Raw genomic sequence first — 21,744 nt, forward strand, 5'->3', positions numbered from 1 at the left:
TTTGTCATGGTTTAGGATCAGGGTTATGCTGATCTCATAAAATTAGGTGAGAGTGTTCTGAAAGGCTGGTATTATTATTTCCTTTAATATTTAATTGAATTAATCAGTGAGGATTTTTTTTGTGATAATGCTTTTCCTTACCAATTCAATGCCTCTAATAGATATAAGACAGTTCAAATTTCCCACTTATTGTATGAGGATATATAAATTATATTTTTCTAAAAATAGTAATAAACTCCACATAATAATAAATCTAAAATTGTATTGTCTGGGAAATTTTAAATTAATTGGAATAAAGTTACTCAATACAGCCTCTATTTTCTAATTGTCTGAAAGTTCTACAATGATTTCCTCTTTTTCATTGCTAATATTATTAATTTTATGTTCTCTCCTTTTCTTCTTCTTCAGTCTTTTACAGGGTCATCAATTTTATTAGTCTTTTCCAAGAGCCAACTAGTAATGTCATTTAACAAGGAACTGAAAGAAATCCACATTATGCACTTGCATTAAACAGCGGCGTCGAGATGTGTCAGTCACATTTAACAGGCGAGCCCTGAGTCTCCTCCCTGCTGACGGTGCAGGGCAGAGAGCCAGATGCGCACGAGGACCCACAACGGAGGTGTGGCGCCACACCTCACACCCCTGCTCTCCTTCCTGTGACTGTTCGTCTCATCAGTGAGCCAGGGGTCTTCCTTCTTTTTCTCCATTTCTATTTCCTCTTAATTTTAGATACATTTAAAAACACAGAGTTAATTCACTGGACCTCAAACTGACATATCTATCTAAATGCTTCCAGAAGGAAGTGATTTAAAAATGGAAAATACAAGGTATTGAATTAGAAGAATAGATGTGTTGTGAATGTTGGAGAAATTATAAGTAAGAAAAAAAGCATCTCTCCATGCAATAGAGAATGTGATTCATATTTTAAACTACATGAGATCACAAAGGGTTTTTGTGGGGGCGGGGAGGGGCAGAGAGGAAACCTCCAGAAATATAATTAAGCAAATGAAGTCACAAAAGTAAGTCTAGTAATTCACTGAATTATACTCTAGCCCTGGCTTTATTCTGACTTTGGCATTAATCAAACAAAACCCTTACATTTTTTGGATTTATCAAACAATGAAACCAATTTGCACAAAACGGTAAATTAATTAGGTTTACCTCTCGGGATAGGTGGATCAATGTTAACCTAAAAATAAAAAGCCAAAGAAAACTTGGCAACTCACACACTGACAAATTTGACCTAATTCAAGGAAAGCATTTAGAATTTTCATTCAGAAGTTTAAAGGCTTTCTTTTAAAATTTAAACTAGATAGAAACAGAATAAGATCTGCTTCCTAAATTACTCCTATTTTAAAAGAGACACAGTCTGTCACACTTTTTAAATTGCTCTCTGAATTTGTTCCAGTCCTCAGGAACATATATGTACCCTATCGAACTTAAAATGACCAATATCTCCTTTCTCTAAGCACACAGTATGTTTAAACGGCTCTTGCATAAACTTTACTGTTCGTGAATTGAGATGAATGACTAGTTAGCAAATAACAGAGTATTCTCGTCCATATAAGCTCCATTGAAATCAATGTCTGATTACATATAACAAGTAAATTTATTTGGGGGAAATAGTCAAAAAGAGAACAGACAATTTGTGAGGGGGGAAAGCAATGAGGTGGAACTGGCCCCATTAAATGTTTAAACATTTCTACAACACAGTGACTAACCAGTGCTGTGCAGGCACAGTTACAGATAGCACGTGCAGCACTCTTCAGCTCGGAGTACCATGTGCTGACGTCCACACTGAGCGTGCGACTGGAGAGGCGGGATGGTAAGTAAGGCAGGAACCACCACTGCGCTGTTGGGAAAAACCAACTCAAATCTAATCGTAAAAAAACTCTAGATGAAACTACTAGGAACAATAATGAACTTCATATAATAATAAGGTCAAATGAATTCCAGATCCATTTCCTATTTTAAAAAGTGATGGGTAAAGGGAGGAAGACTGTGATTTTATTTTATTTTTATTTTTTATCATCACTTGAGGACATGCTTATTGATTTTAGAGAGAGAAAGGGAGGGAGATAGAAAGGGAGAGAAACATTGATGTGAGAGAGAAACATCAACCAGGTGCCTCTCAAACATGCCCCGACCAGGGACCATCCTCATCTGGGCCCCACCTGGGCGTGAACCCACAACCCAGGCATGTGCCTTGACCAGGTATCTGATGGGACAAATGGGACAAAGCTCCAACCCACTGGGCCACCCCAGCCAGGGCAAAACAGTAATTTTCACTGAACGATTTGATGCAATCCCAATCAAAATTCCAACAAGTTACCTTGTGGATATTGACAAACTGCTTCTAACTTTACACAGGAAGGAAGGTGACCCAAAAAAGCCAACCACCGTGGAAGGGGAGGAGGAGACCTACACCGCCCACCGTCACGACCCCACTGCAAACCTTCCTGACCAGGACATCTGGCATTGGAGGAAAACAGACACCTAGAGCGGTGGAGCAGGACAGGGCCCAGAAAAGGATACAAACACAGCCTGTTGATCTCTGACAAAGGGGCAAACGTGATTCAATGGAAAAATGGTCTCTGTCACCAAATGGTACTGGAACTGAACCTCTGCACGCAAAGAAAATGAATCTACACACAGATCTCAACCCTTTGCAAAAATTAACTCAAAATGGACCACAGACTCCAAGGAACACACAGAATTATAAAATTCCTAAAAGATAACACAGGGTAAAATCTAGGTGACCTTGGGTTGGTGATGACTTTTTAGATAGAACACCAAATGGATGATCCATGAAAGAAAAATTAGTAAGTTAGGATTTGTTAAAATCAAATCTTCTGCTCTGTGAAAGGCACTGACAGTCAAATGATAAGATGAGCCACAACTGTGAGAAAAGCTTTATAACATGCACATCTGACAAAGGACTGGTGTCCAGGATACGCAAAGAACTCCTACAACTCAACAACAGGAAGATAGCCCAATTTAAAATTCAGCAAAAATACCTGAATAGACATCTCACCAAAGAAGATATACAGATGGCAAGTAAACATATGAAAAGATGCTCCACAACATATGTCATCAAGGAAATGCAAATTAAAATGACAATAAGATGCCACCACACCCCTATTAAAATGGCTAAATTCCAAAAAGTGACAATACCAAATGCTGACAAGGATACTCATTCACTGAGAGCAACAGGAACTCATTCATTGTTGGGGAGAATGCAACAGGAAACAGCCACTTCAGAAGACAATTTGGCAGTCCCACAAAAGTAAACATATTCTTAACATATGATCCAGCAATCAACACTCTGTGGTGTTTACCCGGAAGAGGAGAAAGCTTGTATCTTCATGAAAACCTGCACACTAGTTTATAGCAGCTTAATTAATAATTGGCAAAACTTGGGAGCAACCAAGATGTCCTTCAGTAGGTAAATGGATAAACAAACATGGAATATTAGCCAATAAAAAGAAATCAGCTATCAAGCTAGGAGAAGACATAAAGAAGCCTTAAATGCTTATTGCTATGTGAAAGAAGCCAGTCTGAAAAGGCTACACACTGTATGATTCCAACCATATTGCATTCTGGGAAAAGAAAAACTATGGACATAGTAGACGCTCAAAACTATTACTACAGTAGCAGAAACAGAATTTTTAGAACCTTTCAGACCCCTCATTTCTGGTTTATAAATTCTATCTCTTAATCCCTCAAGTTGGCAAGTATTTATTGAATATCTGCTCACGTCCCACATGCACTGTGCTGGGTGGCAGTGGGACAGCAGGTGAACAGACTCGAAGCCCTGCCCTCGTGGGTCGGGCTCTCTCCTGGGCACAGGCCGCTGTTAAAAACATTGGAATAAAAATAAAAACAAAAACAGAAATGCAGGTCAGAGGCAGTAAGTGCTTTGGAGAAAACTCAAGCACAGTGAGGAAGAGTGCTCGTCAAGAGTGGGGAGCAGCACTTGACGAAGATCGGTGATCTTCATCAAGAGCAAGCGTGCTCGCAAGTCGGACTAGAAGGTTTTAAGAAGATAAAACTAGACCTGTAAGAGAATAAAAATTAAAGATCGTTTTCTCAATAAATTATCAATCTCTTTAGTTTATCTCATAAATTTATGATCTGATTCATTTACTATCAGATATTTATACTTAAAATATTGTTTAATTATAAATACAAAAACATCTGAAGAAGATGTCTAAATTGAAGGACAGATCAAATGAAATAATCAATCCATTCAAGATTCATAATCTAGAACAGGAGTAACTGCGCCAGGTGATCAAATTACATCTGATTACATTGGCCTCCTTATTGAGTTTCAGGCTGGATTCTCTGGAAAACACAGCATTTAAAAACATATAGAAGTATGTCATATCCACAGCTTCAGGGTAGAAAGTAGTCCTTCTAGAGACAGAAAGACAGTGATGGGAAGATGGATGTTTCAACCTCAGACAAAGGCCCACATTCACCTAAGCGGTAGATGAATAGTGTTGCTCAGTGATTACTTTTGGCTACAAGCCCTGTAGGAGATTGTCACCACATCCACCTCTTAAATCACACACCAATTTCACAATGAAGGGCAGGTACGTGATTACATGCAGAGGCTTCAGCCACCCACCGTGCTGACTGAGGACCCTGTCAAGTTAGCATCGTGGCTCAGATCCCAAAGCAGTGTTCCTGCTCTGCCACCAGAGGCGCTCCTGAACAGCCCGGGGAGTGGACCCAGCCTCTTGGCATAAATGTTAAGTTACAATGGCTATTTGAGAATTGAGGTTTCAGCACGATAGCTAGTGACATCACAGTGTCCACAACACAAACGGACTAGTCCATTGTACCTCTCACAGTCTGGACCCGCTGAGGACACCACCCATTTGGGACGGGATGTATACCTTTGTGTGGGGGTGGAGTAAGCAGCAGTTGGGTGAATAATTAGCGCTCCCTCCTCTGCACTCTCATTGAACTATCGAAACCTGTTTCACCCCCATTACAATTATCCATTTGCCTTTTCTCTTCACTATAACATTGCTAAGCAAGGATGCATTCTCACCCATCTTTGTGCCTCCAGCCCAGAATTCACAACAGAACTCAGCCCCCTGTTTTGGAAAGCGCATGAATCAGGTAAGTGAAGAAGGGACAGAGGTTTTCCATTTCCCAGCTGTGGAGACAATTGGACATGAACTTTGATGGCTTTCCCTAGATAAGGATTTAACTTGCTGGGCCTAGACTGGCACAGGAACCTGAGGATCCCAAACCTGAAGAAATGACCCCATTAAGGCATAAGGATGTTAACGCCATAACTGCTTTGTATTGCAGCAAATGGTGCTGGAAATTACCCAACATTCATTTACACATGTAACCATCTCTCTTTTTCTTCAAAAAAAGAGCACCTGCTTTTGCAGAGGGCCCTTAACTCTCCCTCCCCAAGCTCTGTGTCAGTGTGGCACCCATCTCTCGTGCCTGTAAACGACTCAGGTGTGAGCAGGTGGCAGTAGGCACGAGGGGACACCACTCAGCGGAATTCTGGGGAAAGCTCCGTTCTCCCCAAAACAAAAGAAAGTAAGTCAGCTTCTTCTCGTGCCTACGTATGGTTTTAGTTTGGATCTCGTCCCTGAAATTGCAGTGGCCACGTTGTAGTCATGAGTGAGAACCAAGCCCGACAGCACAGAGAACACAGCAGAGAGGTAAAGAGATGGGGAGCCAGTCTCTTCCGTCACACCAGGATTCGCGTCCTCTGGGCTTTTAGCGTCCTTATGTTTTTTAAATCACATATGGTTAAGTTGGGGAATATGGCACAACAGTCTATAATGTGATGCCATTGTGTAAAACTGAGGCAGGATAGTAAGAAGCTAGGAACATTCCTGGGTAAGTGGAATGGGGAAACTGAGACAAGAAAACTAAGCAAGGCCAAATAGTTTGAGCTTACAGCCAGCTGGGGAACTGCAAAGACCTTAGTTCCTCTAACCAAGGACACCTGAGAGCCAATGCCCTACCCCTCTCCTCCCTGACCAGAAAATACACAGCCTCACTGGCCATGAACCACAGGTGTCCTGGGAAGAGAGAAATGCTATCAGCAATGGCAAAGGAGAGACAGCAACTAAACAAAAGGAGCAAGCTTGGGGAGAAGCTGCGTGACTCCCTGTCAGCTCTCCCTCCTGAAAGAAACAGCAAGTGTGCAGCTCTGCGCTCCTCCTAGAACTCTCCCTCCCAAATGTCCACGTTTCCCCTATATAAACTTGCTTCTGAAAGCTCAAGGGAAGGTGGATGTTAGGGTTAGGATGTTAACCCACCACCTTCTCAGACTGCTGGCCTCTGGTGTTAATGAAAGCGCAATTATAATCCAATCCCTGTCTCTGCTTTTTGGCTGAGCAGTGACAGGCAGCACGAGCCCCAGACTTGGTTGCCCTCCAGTTTAAAACTCTTCTTATGTAAGATGTTCTAGATGAATACAAGCCAATCTTTTAGCTGTGGTTATCATTGGGAAAAGGAAGGTTATGAGGGACATACTTTCCATTTATGCTTTCCTATATTATTGTTATGAGAATAAAAAATTGAAATGGTTCTGGAATTTAAACTGAAATTTAAGTATATTTTTACATTGGATGCATGGTAGACACTAATTGCTTTTTTTTAATATTTTATTTATTTTTAGAGACAAGAAAAGGGAAGGAGAAAGAGGGGAAGACAAACATCAGTGTGTGGTTGCCTCTTGCGTAGCCCCTACTGGGAACCTAGCCCACAACCCAGGCATGTGCCCTGACTGGGAATTGAACTGGCGACCCTCTGGTTTGCAGGCCAACACTCAATCCACTGAGCCACACCAGCCAGGACACTAATTACTTTTAACGATATCACTAATCAAACAAATAAAGATCCAATGACTGACTGACTGATTGACTTAGAGTCCCTACCTATCCTAGGCAGGCATGTTGCTGAAATGCAAATGAACATTGTGTGGTATTACCTTTCTTTACTGAACAGTGGCCCTTTCAGTCTTTGGTCTGGTCTCTTCAGTCCTGACAGCATTTAAAAGCATAACCACTGTTTCACACACCCACTGTTTAATTCTGTATTTTAATGGAGACTCGGGGTGTGCAGAGCAGGAACACGCTGAAAGTGGATGAAAACCATCATGTGTGGAAGGAAGCAGCACTCCCTTCCAGCGAGTCATTCACCCAGCCACCCCAGAGACTTGCTCTGACTCCAGCTCAGCACCCAACCGATTTCCACTTCCTCTTTCCTCCCCCCCGCCACCCCCCCCCCCCCGCCCCAACTCACTTTAATGAAGGGAAGCAATCAATGTAAACTCAGCCAGGGGGGACACAACATTAGCTCTTTGAATTCTGGATCCCTGGCCTGTCTGCCCAGGGGCTTGAACAAGGGAATCTTTCAGATGCAGCACCCTGGACAGAAGACAAAACACCAGAAAAACAAGGGCACAAAAGAAGTATTCAGATCCACTTTTGGAACTACCAATAAATACTAAAAACTCTTCAGAAAACAGTCTTTCAAATGCAAAGTGTGTGTGACTCCATGAATTGAATATGGAAGAGAGAGTGAAACTAATAACGATTGGTCTATAGGAAAACCAGGCTCCTGTCAAACCGAGCACACTTTTCAGTCCTTATTCAACTAGATTTCTCTGATTTTTATTTGATCTCGTCAGTAACATCTACTGAAACTCTGTACTTCCACAAGTAATGAGCCAATAGTGGCACCCAAAGCCGCACCGTCCTGATCCCTAGCCTGTGAATATGCTGCACAATAGCCTGTTGCTGGCTTTCTAGACGGAGGATGGGTCACAAGCCAAGAATGTGACCCAAGAGCCCAGAAGAGACGCAGTTCTGCCACCACCCTGGCTCTGGCCCAGTAAGATTGATTTTAGATTTCTGACTCCCAGAACTGTAAGAAAGTAAATTTTTAGCATTGCCCTGGCCAGTATGGCTCAGTTGGTTGGAGCGTTGTCCTGTAGATCAAAAGGTCATGGGTTGGATTTCCCATCAGGGCACATGCCTGGGTTGCAGGTTTGATGCTCCGTTGGGGCGCATACAAGAATGTTTGTTTCATATCAATGTTTCTCTCTCTTGCTCTAAAATCAATGAAAAAAAATGTCCTTGGGTGAGCAAAAAATAAACAAAATGAATTTAATGCAGGCAGCTCCTCTGACTAAGCTCTCTGGTCTCCTCTGAGCTCTCAGACGTTTCCCCCCAGCCCCTCTGCCTCCCACTGCATCAGCAGCGACACCCCAAGCTCTCCCACTGCTCTTCTCCTCTCATCACAGGTCACTCATAGAGACGAGCTCAAAGCACAGACCTTAGGGCTCCACAAACAGGGGTCCTGCCCAGCTCTACATGACCCGGTCAGGGACTCCAGCTCTCAGGTCCAAAAATTCCATTTTGTTTCTTCGAATAATTTTTCTATGTTGAGTATATGAATATTTTTGTTTACCATAAACTTACTTTGCTTTTTTCCATTTATCATTGCTGTAACTGCTCTAAGTCCCAGTCTGGTAGGATCATCTCAGCATGTTCCCGGCTGTCTCTTCTGTGCACGTGGGGTCACGTTTGCTTGTTTCTCGGACGGTAGCCTGTTCCGTTGCACTCTCGCAATGCGGGGTCATGTTGGATGCCTCTGAAGAATGTTGATGGACTTGCTTTAACAGGCAAGTAACTTGGTGAGACGCAAGCTAGACACTGCACAAATCTCGTTTCAGAGTTGTCCTCAGTAACAATGACTGAAGTGCCATATGGCCCCCGCACGCACACACACTGGGTTTAAGCACCAGCCAGAGACTTGGGCAGGATTTTAGGCACAGTCTCTGGGCTCCCCTCTCTAGGCTTTTCTTTTCCAGGATTACTCCTTCGCTTTCCAAAGGCCCTGGATTCTGCCTTCAGAGAGACTGTGCATGTTCTTTCGGCATTTTAGCTACCACATAGCGCTCACTTCATCCACTTTAGGCTCAAAGTCTTAAATTAGAAACTCATCTATGCCAATCCCATTTTCCAAGAGTCTCTTCTCCAGAAACCGCCTGATTTTGTTGAGCTCTCTAGAGCCGTCAGGTAAGTAGGGGTTTTGTTGTGTTTGTTTGGTTTTTAATTTAATACTTGCCCCAAAGCTTACTGGCGTTTTCTCCAGAAAAGGCAAGCTGGGAGGAGGTGTTGAGGCAAGCCCAAAGAGAAGCCACCATCCTGAGCACGGCACAGCAGCCGCTCCTCCTGTGCACAGGACTGCCCTGCACGCTCGAGCCACCGTGACTCCCGAACTCTCACAAGCAAAACTGCGGTGAAGAAACTGCCACCTCCCCCGATTACAAATGAGGGCATGGAGTCACATGCAGGCTGAACAGCTTGTCCAGATCACCAGGAACTAACTTTGCTGAAGGCATTGGCTCTATTATCCATGTGCTCACCCACGAAGAAATACAGCAGAGAACTTGAACTTCATCTTCTGCTCCCATGTCTGTGCAAAATTATCTTCACTGCATTTACTTGCTTGAAATTGGTGCTTCAATGTTTGATAAATGTATTTTTAAAAAACTCATGTATGGTGCCTCAGTGTTTTAAAAAATGTATTTATAAATAATTCATTTACCAGTGAATTGAGCTGGTTGCTTCTTACGCATTTTTGAATATTCTCAGAGCACAGGGGCTTGTTCGAAGGACAGCATGGCTGTGTTGGCAATGCCCCACATTCTACAATTTTATTTTCATAAATACTGGGCTTGTCTGTACTTGATGTGTTTCTCTATTAGTAACTACATCGCTGCAGTATTTTGTACCTTTAATTACAAGACAGAATATATGTGTAATTATAGATATGAAACATTCCAAAAATTTCATGTAAAATAATAAACTGTTTTTATAAATTAAAACATAAAATTCATTTAAAAATATCTCTGGACATGTTATGCACTGTCTTCCTGGCAAGTACTGTTTTCTATTAGAATGCTAAAGAATAACCTAATGAGGTCATAGTGTTCCTTGGAGAAAAAGTTTTAAATGATTTTTACATTCAAATAATTCTACTTGTCTTACAAGTTATTACAGAATTATAGAAATTATTAAAATTGTTGCAGAAAATTCAAAGGAATAATAAGCCCCACACAGTCACCCCCCTCATGCAAACATTTCCGTGGGACCCAAGAATATGAGCAAAATGACACTTAACCACAAAGAGGCATGGTTCTACATAAAAATGTTTTCCTTATCATTGCCGTGTAAGTTTGTATTGCTGTGTGCACGACAACATTTTGGACTGGAAATGGTATCAGCATTACTTAATTTACTTAATTACATTAAGAATTCAGAAAGACCTATTTTTTAAAAAAATGAAAAGGTTTCATTAAAAAAGCTGATTATGAAAGAGTAAGGGAATCAGGTGATACATAGGTTTTCCATCAATTTGAATTTTTCAATTATATTTAACATTCAATATTACAATAGTTTCCTGTGTACTAGCATAGTGGTTAGACATTTATACAAGTCTAGTACCATCTGACATGATACATAGTTATTAGAACATTACTGACTATTCTCTATGTTGCACTTTACATCCCTGGACTATTTTTAGCTACCAATTTGTACTTCTTGATCCCTTCACCTTTTTCACTGCGTCCCTTGACCCCCCTCCCATCTGGGAACCTGATGGAAAAATGTTTTTGATACACTGTGAATTTATAAGGAAAGAAACAATTTCATGAAAATTGGCATCACCGGACTGACACATTTCATTCCAGTAAAAGTGGATCTTTAGGCAAACCTACAGCATAAAATTTACTGAGGTGGAGATGGCAATTTAACTGAAAAAGACTGGCCATAGATGCCCACAGTGATTCGAAGGAGAGGCGCCAGGAACAGGGGTGCGGGCACCTCCGGAGTCAAAGATGTGCCTCGCCCCACTGTTCGCGTGGAACCAGACACGCTCTTTAGCCTTCTGCACTTCTCTGACTCATATGGTTGCATGGGAAGGACGTCTGTCACCCCAGTACACGGCTGTGCCCCAAGTCTCAAGTGCCCCTAAGCCTGGCCGCCCCCACGTCCCTCAACCCACCCAAACTCTCTCCCTGACCTTGCGTCTAGCATCGCTGCTGACTGAGATCCTCTCATCAGTTGATGCTTGTGCCAATCTCTGTCTTACATATTCTGAGTATCATTTCTGGGTGTAATCAAAACTTCTCTGCAGTCTAAGAGAGAGCCTTTCTCTCCCTAAAATCTAGTATCCCTTTGAGCGATTTGACACTGGATTCTCCCTAAAAGTTAGCAGTCTAAAAGTGAAATTCAGCTCAATGAAATACATTCTTTTTCTGAAGCAGGTTTCTCTCAGTTTTTATTTTCCAATAGGGGTTTTGTGGTAGCTATGCTGGGCTTCATAAAATGGTGTTCAACCCTTCACATACCTTACCACCTTCCCTCTGATAGATGGGCTGCAATGCAAAATAAAACTGTGCTAAATAAAAATATTGGGGGGGGTCCAGAAAATCTTACTAATATTTTTACAGCATAAATTTTCAAACAGGTTCCAACACTTCTTATATAGACAGAAAATTTAGAGCTTGCCTAGCCCAACTCCATGACTTTGGGGGGATAAAACATATTTTCAAAAGTTCAAATTTAGAAAAAGCTGCTTAGTAACATCAAAATTAAATTTATGGCAATTAAGTAGCAGGTTGGTATCTACAAAGATAACTGAAACGACAATGTACACTTCCCTAGCTGCTCATGCAAACGAAATGATTTTCCTTTGTAAAGACAGATTTGAATTTCAAAGCTGATATGCATGAGTAATGCTTAAAAAGCAAGACAGGTTATTCCAGGTAGAATCAAACAGTCAGAATTGAGAAACATTTCACTCCTCTTTCATTTAGGCCTATTCCAAAAGCTTTGCATTAAAGATTAATTTTTTAAACTTTACATAGTTCAATACAGTAAGATCAAACTTTGGTCTAACCAAAAATAAACTTGAAAAATGAAAATACACATAACACATTAGGACCTTTTGTAAAATAAGCTTTTAGTCTAATATCAAATGAAAATCACTAAGGTTTCTCTTCATACTTAGTAGTATGCTATAAAATTTTAAAATTAATTTAGAATTAATGCACCAATCAATTAAAGTCCTAAGCTGCATGACACTAAAACATTTTCAAAGTAGAGGACTAATGAAAATACCTTACATCATAATTGACTGCTCATTTTCTGATAAAAAATGTATTATCATTTTTAAATCTCTTCACTTATCGAGATCTGAACCATGATTAACTACAACAGCAATACACAGACCAATAAGGGCCAAAAAAACCCCCCGAAAGTTCAGTTTCCTGCCTGGAAATGGTATAGTTTATTAAACCATACCCTGCAGTAACTGTAGCCCCCCCCCAAAAAAAGAAAAGGAAACAAAAGTCTGACCAATCATCCTCCGCTTGACTCTAAGCTTTAAGGAACTGGCTAAGCACGAGGAGGTACCCAGAAAGCAGGCAGAGCAGTCACAGCACGGGAAATGACTGCAGTTGCCAAACCCTCTTTCAGAGAGCCTTGTCTGCACTAAGACACGGAGTAAGAATCTCAGTGAGTACAAGAAAGTAACTGGCTGTTTGGGAAATTACAGTAGACTAAAGCTGTATCGCCATAATTTCATTACTTAAAATATACGAGTGCCAGGCCTTGGCAGGGTGGCTCAGTTGGTTAGAGTGTTGTCCCGATACACCAAGGGTGTGGGTTTGACCCCTGGGCAGGGCACGTATAAAAAGCAACCAATGAATGAATAAATAAGTGGATGTTTCCATCACTTATGCATAAATCAATGTTTCTCTCTCTCTCTTTCCTCCTTTCTCACTCTATAAAAATATCAATCAAATATTTAACAAAATAAAAATAAAACAAAATATATGTGTGCCCTGAAATTTTATTTGCCATAAAGAAGCTTAGAACATGGTATATGGTTAGAAGCTTTTGAAAATGAAGTAAAGATTAATGATGCATAGAGGGGTGGGGAGAAAATGCAGACAACTGTAAATGAACAACAATAAAATAATTTTAAAAAAAAGATTAATGATGCAGAGCCACACATAAAGCAGTTAATTAAAATAGTAACAATCACAGGTCTCAAGATATAAGCAACACACAAAAGCTCAAAGAATGATACTGTTTTAAACTAAAAAAAATAAGAATGAGGATAAATGACATGGATCACCTTGAGGTTAGACTTTTATTTAAAGTTCTTTAAGACATCAAAGGTCTTCTGTATAAAGCAGAAAGTCAACCTCAAGGAAATCACAAGTAAAAGGCAAGTCTTATTCCAGCAAAAAGAAAATCTCCAGTATCTGTGAAATCAATCATTCATATAGTAGCTGAGTTCTTTAAAACGCTTCATAAATAAGCACGTGAATTAAGTACTTGCCCCTTCTGACTTCTCCACCGTGTTCGCCAGCATCTCCTGCAGGGCCCGGACGGAGAGGGACTGCTCCAGCACAAAGGTGCAGATGGAGAGGTCGGGGGGCACATTCTGTGTGGAAAGAGGGAAAGCTGCCATCATTATCACCACCATAACCATTATCACCGTCACTGTCATCACCATCACCAATACCACCATCACCACCACCACCACCATCATCTTCATCACCATCATCTTCACCACCATCATCTTCATCACCAAGCATCCAGACCCAATTTGCCTTATGATATTTCAGATTCTTTCATACAAAAAGAGTACTTGTCAATTTGTAATTTGAGATCAGAAATCACCCCATATGCACTGTCTATATTGCTCACACTTGATCCATTTTTAATTTATGGGTACCAATAGCTGCCATTTTTGAGCTAATCTGATAGGCACTGCACTGGGAGCTTTATCAATAATCCCTATGGTCATCTATGGTAAGGATTACTATCATCATTGTGTGGACAAGAAAACAGAGAAGTTAGGTTACTTTTCCAAAGTCACAACTACTGAATTTTTCATGCCAGGATTAAGAAGCCACATTTCTCTACATCTCAAGCATTCATTTCTCACCTTTGAAGCAGTCAACTCATAAAAAATGAAAAATGACAGAAAAATGCTTGCCTCAAATTAATGTTGAAGTTAAGCAAATATAAAATTGAATTGATATGAAATGCTCATTTACAATGGCTTTTCCTGTGCACAAAGGTAACAATCACCTTGTTTCACTCAAGTAGGATACATTTGGCCTCTCACTTGGCATGTGGCCATTTGACTGCTGTGTGTGTGTGGGTGTGTATGTGTTGCTTTATTTTCCCCTTCATTCTTCTTCCTTTACCCCCTTTCCATCCCTTAAACCCCTCTCCAATCAATAACCCCACAAATCCTGAAAATCCCAAGGGGTAAGTAAGTACCAAGGAGTGAAGAAGACAGGAGGAGAATTAATTGGCAAGTTAGAGAAAACTCTGCCCACGGGGATCAAATACATTAGCATTTGTATCTGCTTTGGCTCTGGATAAGCAGGACCTAGTGAGCAGCCAGCTGGGTAGGGAAAATGCTCAAAGGAGGATTTTCATAGTAGGAGACATTATAAATATGCTAAACGCAAAATTCGAGCAGGAGTATGTCTTCATAAAAAGAGCATCAGGAGGATAAATTTGAGAACCTGATGCAATGCATCAAAATGACAATGTGTAAGGTTTACGTATGTATTCAATCGAAACACGACCATCAGTTAATGATTCTTATCAGCAGAGAATGATGCTTAATAGTTTCAAGGAAAGATTAAGTACCAGGGTTCCAATACTAAAATAAAAATTACGGATGAAAGAAGCTTATACGCAGGCCACTAAGCTTCCTCGTCCCCACACACCTTCCTGGAGCCCAGGTTTTGTTCTGTTCTGTTCTGTTCTGTTTTGAACCAACTTCCTTCTCTGGACACCTGTGTCCCCCCAGCATGGCCTCTGTGCTCCCTGCCCGACCTCTGTCCGTCTTCCCCGGATGGTCTCAGCCAGTAAGCAAAGGAACCCTGCAAATCCGGCACACCCTCTGCATTTACGCTCTGCAGTCAGGCCAGTCAGCTAGACAGACAAGGGTTTTCTTTCCAAAATCCTCAGATAAATGATGGGAAGGCAGGAAAGAGACTCTCTTCTACTGTGAAACTTAGGAATCAATTCCTTTGAATTTAATTTTCTCAGTTCTAACTGTATCAATTACAATTTCTCAGAACAAGACAAATGCTACTGGGAAAAAACTGTTAGGGATGTATTTATTTCATTCATGACTAAACTCTGTGATAGTCAACCAATTCTCTAAAAATAATTGCCTCGATTTGTGGCATTTGCCCATTTCTATGGTATAAATGTTGCAATGATTGCTATTTTCAGAGCGTCTACATTTCTAGCTGTTGGGTCTTGGGAGTCCAGAAGAGCTGATCCAGCTCATCCCTGAGCTGATTTCAGACCAGTGCTGCTCATTCATTCCTTGAGGGTCAGTACCGCATGGCAGTTAAGAGCTTGGAGTCTATAGACAGACCACCTAACAAAGAAGCCTGGCCTCACTACTTACTAGGTGTTAACATTTCGAATCTTCAGTTTCCTTCCCTGAAAAAATGAGACAATAATTATACCATTTCATAGGGTTGCTGTAAAGGTAAAGGAGATAACATAACAGCTAATCAGTATCCAGTACATATTAAGAACTCAACGTAAGTGAGCCATACCCATTAGCTACTTTTGTCGGTCTCCATCTGTGGCATTTATAAAGTACTACTCACTTCTCAGAATTGATTCTTAAATGGATTCTCTGTTGGAGAAACAGTGTTTGAGACCACAAATCACTAATTATGCACTTATTCATAGCACCCAAAATGTTCAATTTTTCCAAGAAAAGGCGCATTCTGGAAACATTTAAAAGTCTACACACTGGGCACATTTATATTGTTTCATGCCAAACTTTGATCAAAATGTTACGGTCTGGATCTCTAATTTCCTACATTTATTCTAAAGATCCCTGAAAACCACAATCGTCTAAAATGAATCCTGCCACGCTCATTTCATTTTGCCAGGGAGCGACATGCCTGTTACAGGTGTTTCTCCAGCTACTGGGTGTTAGTGGGAATAAAGGAACAGGAAACGCATAAAGACAACAGTCTCTGAGCGAAACAGCTTGTCCCTTGACCCGTTTTCCCCTACCCTTCTCTGTCACTCTGCCCCTCTGCTCCCACAGCCCCTCCGAACACACATTCACTCGAAAGGAAAGCGGAGGCAGCAACACAAGACTGTGCTCCATTCAGAACACTCGAAACAACACAAATTAAAGTGTTGTAGTGTTTTCTGTCTGCTTTGCTCTGAAGAAAAATGGTCTGGTTATTTTAAGCAACAGAATCATTACTGTCACTTGTTACCACCTTTTAAAGTCAACTACTAAAAGCATTCCTTAATTTAGATGCATATTTCTTCAAATAACCGAGAAATTTTTATAGTACACCATGCCATAGCACTTACAGAAAGCCTTTCTTTGTTACCACCTCCCCCAAAATAAAGTTGAATCAGTGGAAAATAAAGGGTTGCATTCATTCATCAAAGATCAACTAAATGGCCCCAAAATGGAAACCAAAATGAGCCCTAACACCAGGCACAACAGATAAAGTACAGCATTCTATAAACCTGTGTACATGGAGCTCAGTTTCAAAAGCATTTGCAAGTTATCGAACTCATGAAAGTCAAGGACCTACATCCAAGATTACTCTATCCAGCAAAGCTATCATTTAGAATGGAAGGGCAGATAAAGTGCTTCCCAGACAAGGTTAAGTTAAAGGAGTTCATCATCACCAAGCCCTTATTATATGAAATGTTAAAGGGATTTATCTACGAAAAATGAGATCAAAAATATGAACAGTAAAATGACAACAAACTCACAGCTATCAAATTGATCCTAAAAGACAAAAACAGAAACAAAAACAAACTAACCAAATAACTAGAACAGGAAGAGAATCACAGAAATGGAGATCACAATGAGGGTTATCAGCAGGGAGGGGGAGGGGGAGAAAGGGAGAAAAGGAACAGGGAATAAGAAGCATAAATGGTAGATACAAAATAGACAAGGGGAGGTTAAAAATAGTATGGGAAATGGAGAAGCCAATGAACTTATATGTACGACCCATGGACATGAATTAAGTGGGGGTTGCTGGTGGGGGGTACAAGGCGAAGGGGAATAAAGGGGAGAAAAAAATCATACAACTGTAATAGCATAATCAATAAAATACACTAAAAACTGCCTTTTTTCAATTACTGTTGACATACATTATATTAGTTTCAGTTAAACAACATAGTGATTAGACATTTATGCAATTTACAAAATGATCACCTTGATAAGTCTAGTACCCACCTGGCACCACACACAGTTATTACAGCATTATCGACTATATTCCCTATGCTGTACATATATCTCTGTGACTATTTTATAATTAGTAATGTGTAATTCTTAATCTCCTCAACCTTTCACCCATCCTTCCAACCCCCCTCCCTGTCGTCCGGCAGCCATCAATTTATTCTCTATAAATTTGTTTCTGTTTTGTCTGTTCATTTATTTTGTTTTTCAGGCTCTCTATATAAATGAAATCATATTGTATTTGTCTTTCTCTGTCCCACTTCTGAGTATTTATCTGAAGAATTCCAAAACACTAAGTTGGAAAGACACATGGACCCATATGTTTACAGCAGCATTATTTCCAGTCGCCAAGACATGGGGGCACCCACGTGCCCATCAGCAGATGAGTGGATGAAAAAGCTGTGATGCATTTACACACTATGGAATTCTACTTGGCCATAAAAATGAATGATATCTTATCGTTTGCAACAATTCGGATGGACCTAGAGGATATTACGCTAAGTGAGATAAATCAGACACCTTTCTACAGTGCTCCAAATAACCTTTGGGATAATACAGAGATATCTCAAAATCATATTTTAAAAATTAAGGAGGTGTTGAATCTGGATAGTTTGGCAACATACAGAAGTGGGCAGGAGAGGACATGGGACACAGGTTCAGTGCATCACTAGCCAAGGGATCTCAGGTGACCCAGTCCGAGCTTCCCCACCTATTAAATGGCAAAACACTTACTGTGTTCCGACCATTCAAGGCCTGACAGTATGGCCTTAGCCTTCCCTGTATTCGGGCAGATGGAATAACATTCATGGAGCCATGGGGATGCTTGACATGCCTTTATTCAAGGGTGGGCAATCCTCTCACCCTGCAAGGTGCGTGTCGCCCCCTGCATAGCACACTGGTGTCTTCTCTGTGTGGCACACTGTATGTCACCTGTCTCCTTGTGTGGCACATGTCAGTGGCACCCAGCAGGGCATCCCTACCTGCTTACGTACCAGAGACAGACAAAGCTGGCAAAAAGCCAAAAAAAATTATATAACATAGCATGATTCTACACAAGCAAGCCCACTTCATGTTATGGGAACAATTTATTGGACCCAGTCTCAAGGCTATGAGAACACTGGTTATTGGGCACACTCAAGGCTACGGAAAAACTGCCTCCCTTAGCTACCCAGACACCTGGGTGAGAAAGCCAGACTGCCTCCACTTACCCTACATGTATCATACTTCAAGGAATCATTCTGAGGTTCAAATAAAAAATCAACACACTGCAAGCAATAACATGGAATTTTATCTGCCTAATTTAAGAAAAACCTAAATCAGACTGGAAGCTCAGAGTCACAGAGACATAAACTAGGAGAAAAACTGCTAATCTTTCAAGAACTGTGAAGACGGCATACTTTAGAAGGCAGCAGATGGTCTGAGGTTGGGGCAGATTTGAGGTTGAGCCACCACCTGCTCAGTGACTCCTGGCACCGCACTGTAACCACAGAAGGTCAACTTCTCCTAAGCCACTGGGATACGAAACTGCATCTTCTCCAAAAGATTAAGTTGTCGTCGTTTTCAGTTGCCAACGACAAACATGAAGCAGGCAAAATTTCACCTACCAGATGGGAAATGTTTAAAATATTTACATATTCTCCCATCCCAATAAAATTATGGTGTGCCCACTGACTATATGAAATACTACAGAAACGAAATGTCAGGCAGGATATAAGGAACATCTTAATTCACCTTTTCCCAGTACATTTCTCTGAATCTCCAATGACAACGCTCCCCATGTTCCTAGTCTAGAAGTATGGTCGTTACCACACCTTCACACTTTTCCATGGGGGCTCATTGTCCTGGACAGTTTTCCCTCCCATGTACCTTTTCTCTTCACCCCACTCAACAGCACCAAAGGTTAACATAATACTGCCTCAGAGAATGAATTAATTCTTCCAGATCAGCTTTATGGAAGACAAGCTAAATGTAATCATGACAGATGAAACTGACATGTCTGCATTTCCCCAGGTATAAAACCTTTGAATCTCATGGGAGAATCTCATGACTCCAGTCATTCCGCTTGGCATTCCTGTCACGCAGGTCCAGGTGCGGGAGGCTATCTTAGCAGGTTTAAGTGACTGGTAATTAGCAATACATCCCCACTACAAATGGTCACAGCAGTGCCAATTTAGCATTTAATTATGAAACCCCTAATGAACTACAGTTTCATACAATTCCCTCAGTGCTTACTCTGCTATCTTCTGTAACACAATGTCCTTTAAACATAACACTAAGTAGGCATAAAAGCTATCTAATTTTTTTACAATTATTTTACCATGCAGATGACTCGAACATGTCAATGCAAGTCTGGAAGTAGAATGGTCTGTCATCACCCAGTGTTATCTCTCTTGTTCTCCTGTTACAGCAGGATTATTGTCCTGGGTTAAATCTATTCACATCCTTCTTGAGTGGGAGCCATCGGTGGTGAGAACACAATTACACAGTATTTTGAAAGCAAAACACTCAAAGAGAAACCAGAGGAGAGACTTCTGCTATGAACTAAATGTCAAGATAACATGCAGATATCCTATTTTTTCTTTTTCGAAAAAAATTTTAATGTTGACACTATTACAGATGTCCCTGTTTTTCCCCCTTTGCCCACTTCCCTCTGGCCCTCACCACACTGTTGCCTGTGTCTATGGTCATGAGTATATGTTCTGAGGCTAAGCCCTTCCCCTTCTTTCATCCAGTCCCCTCTCCCACGCTCCCCTCCCCTCTGACAGCTGTCAGTCTGTTCCATGTGTCCATGCCTCTGTCTCCATTTTGTTCATCAGTTTATTTTGTTCACTAAATTCCACCTATACATTTGATCGTATGGTGTCTGTCTTTCTCTGACTGGCTAATACGCAGATATCTTAAAAGTCACATATGCTACCAACGGTTTATGGGATGAACCTCCTGCCGTGCTAAGTCAAACCCCCAGATCAGTCACAATCCCAACCAAGCCTTACCCACCCAACTCTCCAGAACCTAAGTAAAAGGCTACTTAATTTGTATTTAAAACACATAATTTCTAGCATACAGATATATTGCAATAATGTTCTGGGAATATGGGCTTCAAGTTCACATACCTACTGTTAGAAAGCTAGGGAGTCTCACCACCAAATTCAGAGTCTAGAGCGCTCTGTGGAACCAACCGTATGGGTAAGTGGATGAACAAACCAGAAGATCGAAAAGAGGAGTGGAAACCCCGGGACCATGGCTGCAGTGCAGGAAAGCACAGAGAACTTCGAAGCAAAGTTTCACTCTACTTGAAAGAGATATTTTTAGGAGTTAGTAAAACCACCCATGTTAGTTACATATATAGTAACTACACTGGCCTGACAGCAAGTGTACAATGATACTAAGACAAAAATAATGGCCATGAGAACAAGGGGCACGTCAGCCTCCCTCCCTGCGACAGCCCAGAGACCCACAGGCAGCTGTGAACACTCCTGAGGGCCACCCACGTGGTCTCCAGGCCCTTTTGTGAAAAGAAGGTTTTGGGTGGAATCTATTCATAGGTTTGTTGCCTGGAAGCATTCAGTACAAAAACAATTTTTACCATAACTAGGTCAAGTGAGTCACCTGCCACATGACCTTTGCCACCCTAACCATAGTCGCTTGTCTTGTATTCTCCTTAAAGAAGGGGGGACAATTCCCACAAAGCTGTGGATGAGGGTGACGAGCAGATTCTGACTTACCTAGAGCTCCACAGGAAGTCAAAAGGAGAAGAAAAAAGTGAAAACAAGAATCAAGGCTTCCAAATCAAGTTACATAGGCATTCAGATGATGTCTTCCAATTCAACTATGCAGAAGACTGCGGATTTACTCAGGCAAAACCATACACAGACCAACAATCTCATATTTAAAGGAGTCTCATCCTGTGAAAATACGCTGGATAATTCCATCTAAATTAATATTTTTAATTTATTTTTAGAGAAAGGGGGAGGAGAAGAGAAAGAGAGGGAGAGAAACATTGATGTGTAAGACAAACATCAATCGGTTGCCTCTTGCATGTGCCCCAGCTGGGGACAAAACCCACAACCCAGGTATGTGCCCTGACCTGAATCCAACTGGTGACCTGAAATCTGCTAGTCAACGCCCAACCCAATGAGCCACACCAGTCAGGGTGTTATCTAAATTCATTTAAAATGGCCAGAGCTAAGACAGCTGCTCAGTACCTCTCTAAAAAAAATCACTGGAATAAATTCAGCAGCAGCACTTGGAACTTCAAATCTGGAACTCCACGTAAATTCAGATAGAGACATTTAACACCCTGGAATTCTTACTAAAAATTCTGCTGGAAGAGAATTTCTACACAATTTCAAAAATGTAAAAACAAAGAAATAAACAAAAACCATGAGACACAGTTACGTAAATAGAAAT

General features: G+C 41.1%; 1 protein-coding gene across 7 annotated transcripts in view; it reads right to left on the bottom strand.

Annotated features, from left to right (window-relative positions):
* Nucleotides 1-21,744, bottom strand: part of RYR2 (ryanodine receptor 2) — a 522,347-nt gene that overhangs the window by 334,834 nt on the left and 165,769 nt on the right. For all 7 annotated transcript variants that reach the window (XM_071219601.1, XM_071219596.1, XM_071219600.1 and 4 more), the window contains exon 3: nt 13,405-13,509. In XM_071219601.1, coding sequence (XP_071075702.1) covers nt 13,405-13,509 — 105 coding nt within the window. The remainder of the gene's footprint in view (nt 1-13,404; nt 13,510-21,744) is intronic.

This window comes from Desmodus rotundus, chromosome 10 (assembly GCF_022682495.2).
Source record: "Desmodus rotundus isolate HL8 chromosome 10, HLdesRot8A.1, whole genome shotgun sequence".
Taxonomy (NCBI): Eukaryota; Metazoa; Chordata; class Mammalia; order Chiroptera; family Phyllostomidae; genus Desmodus; species Desmodus rotundus.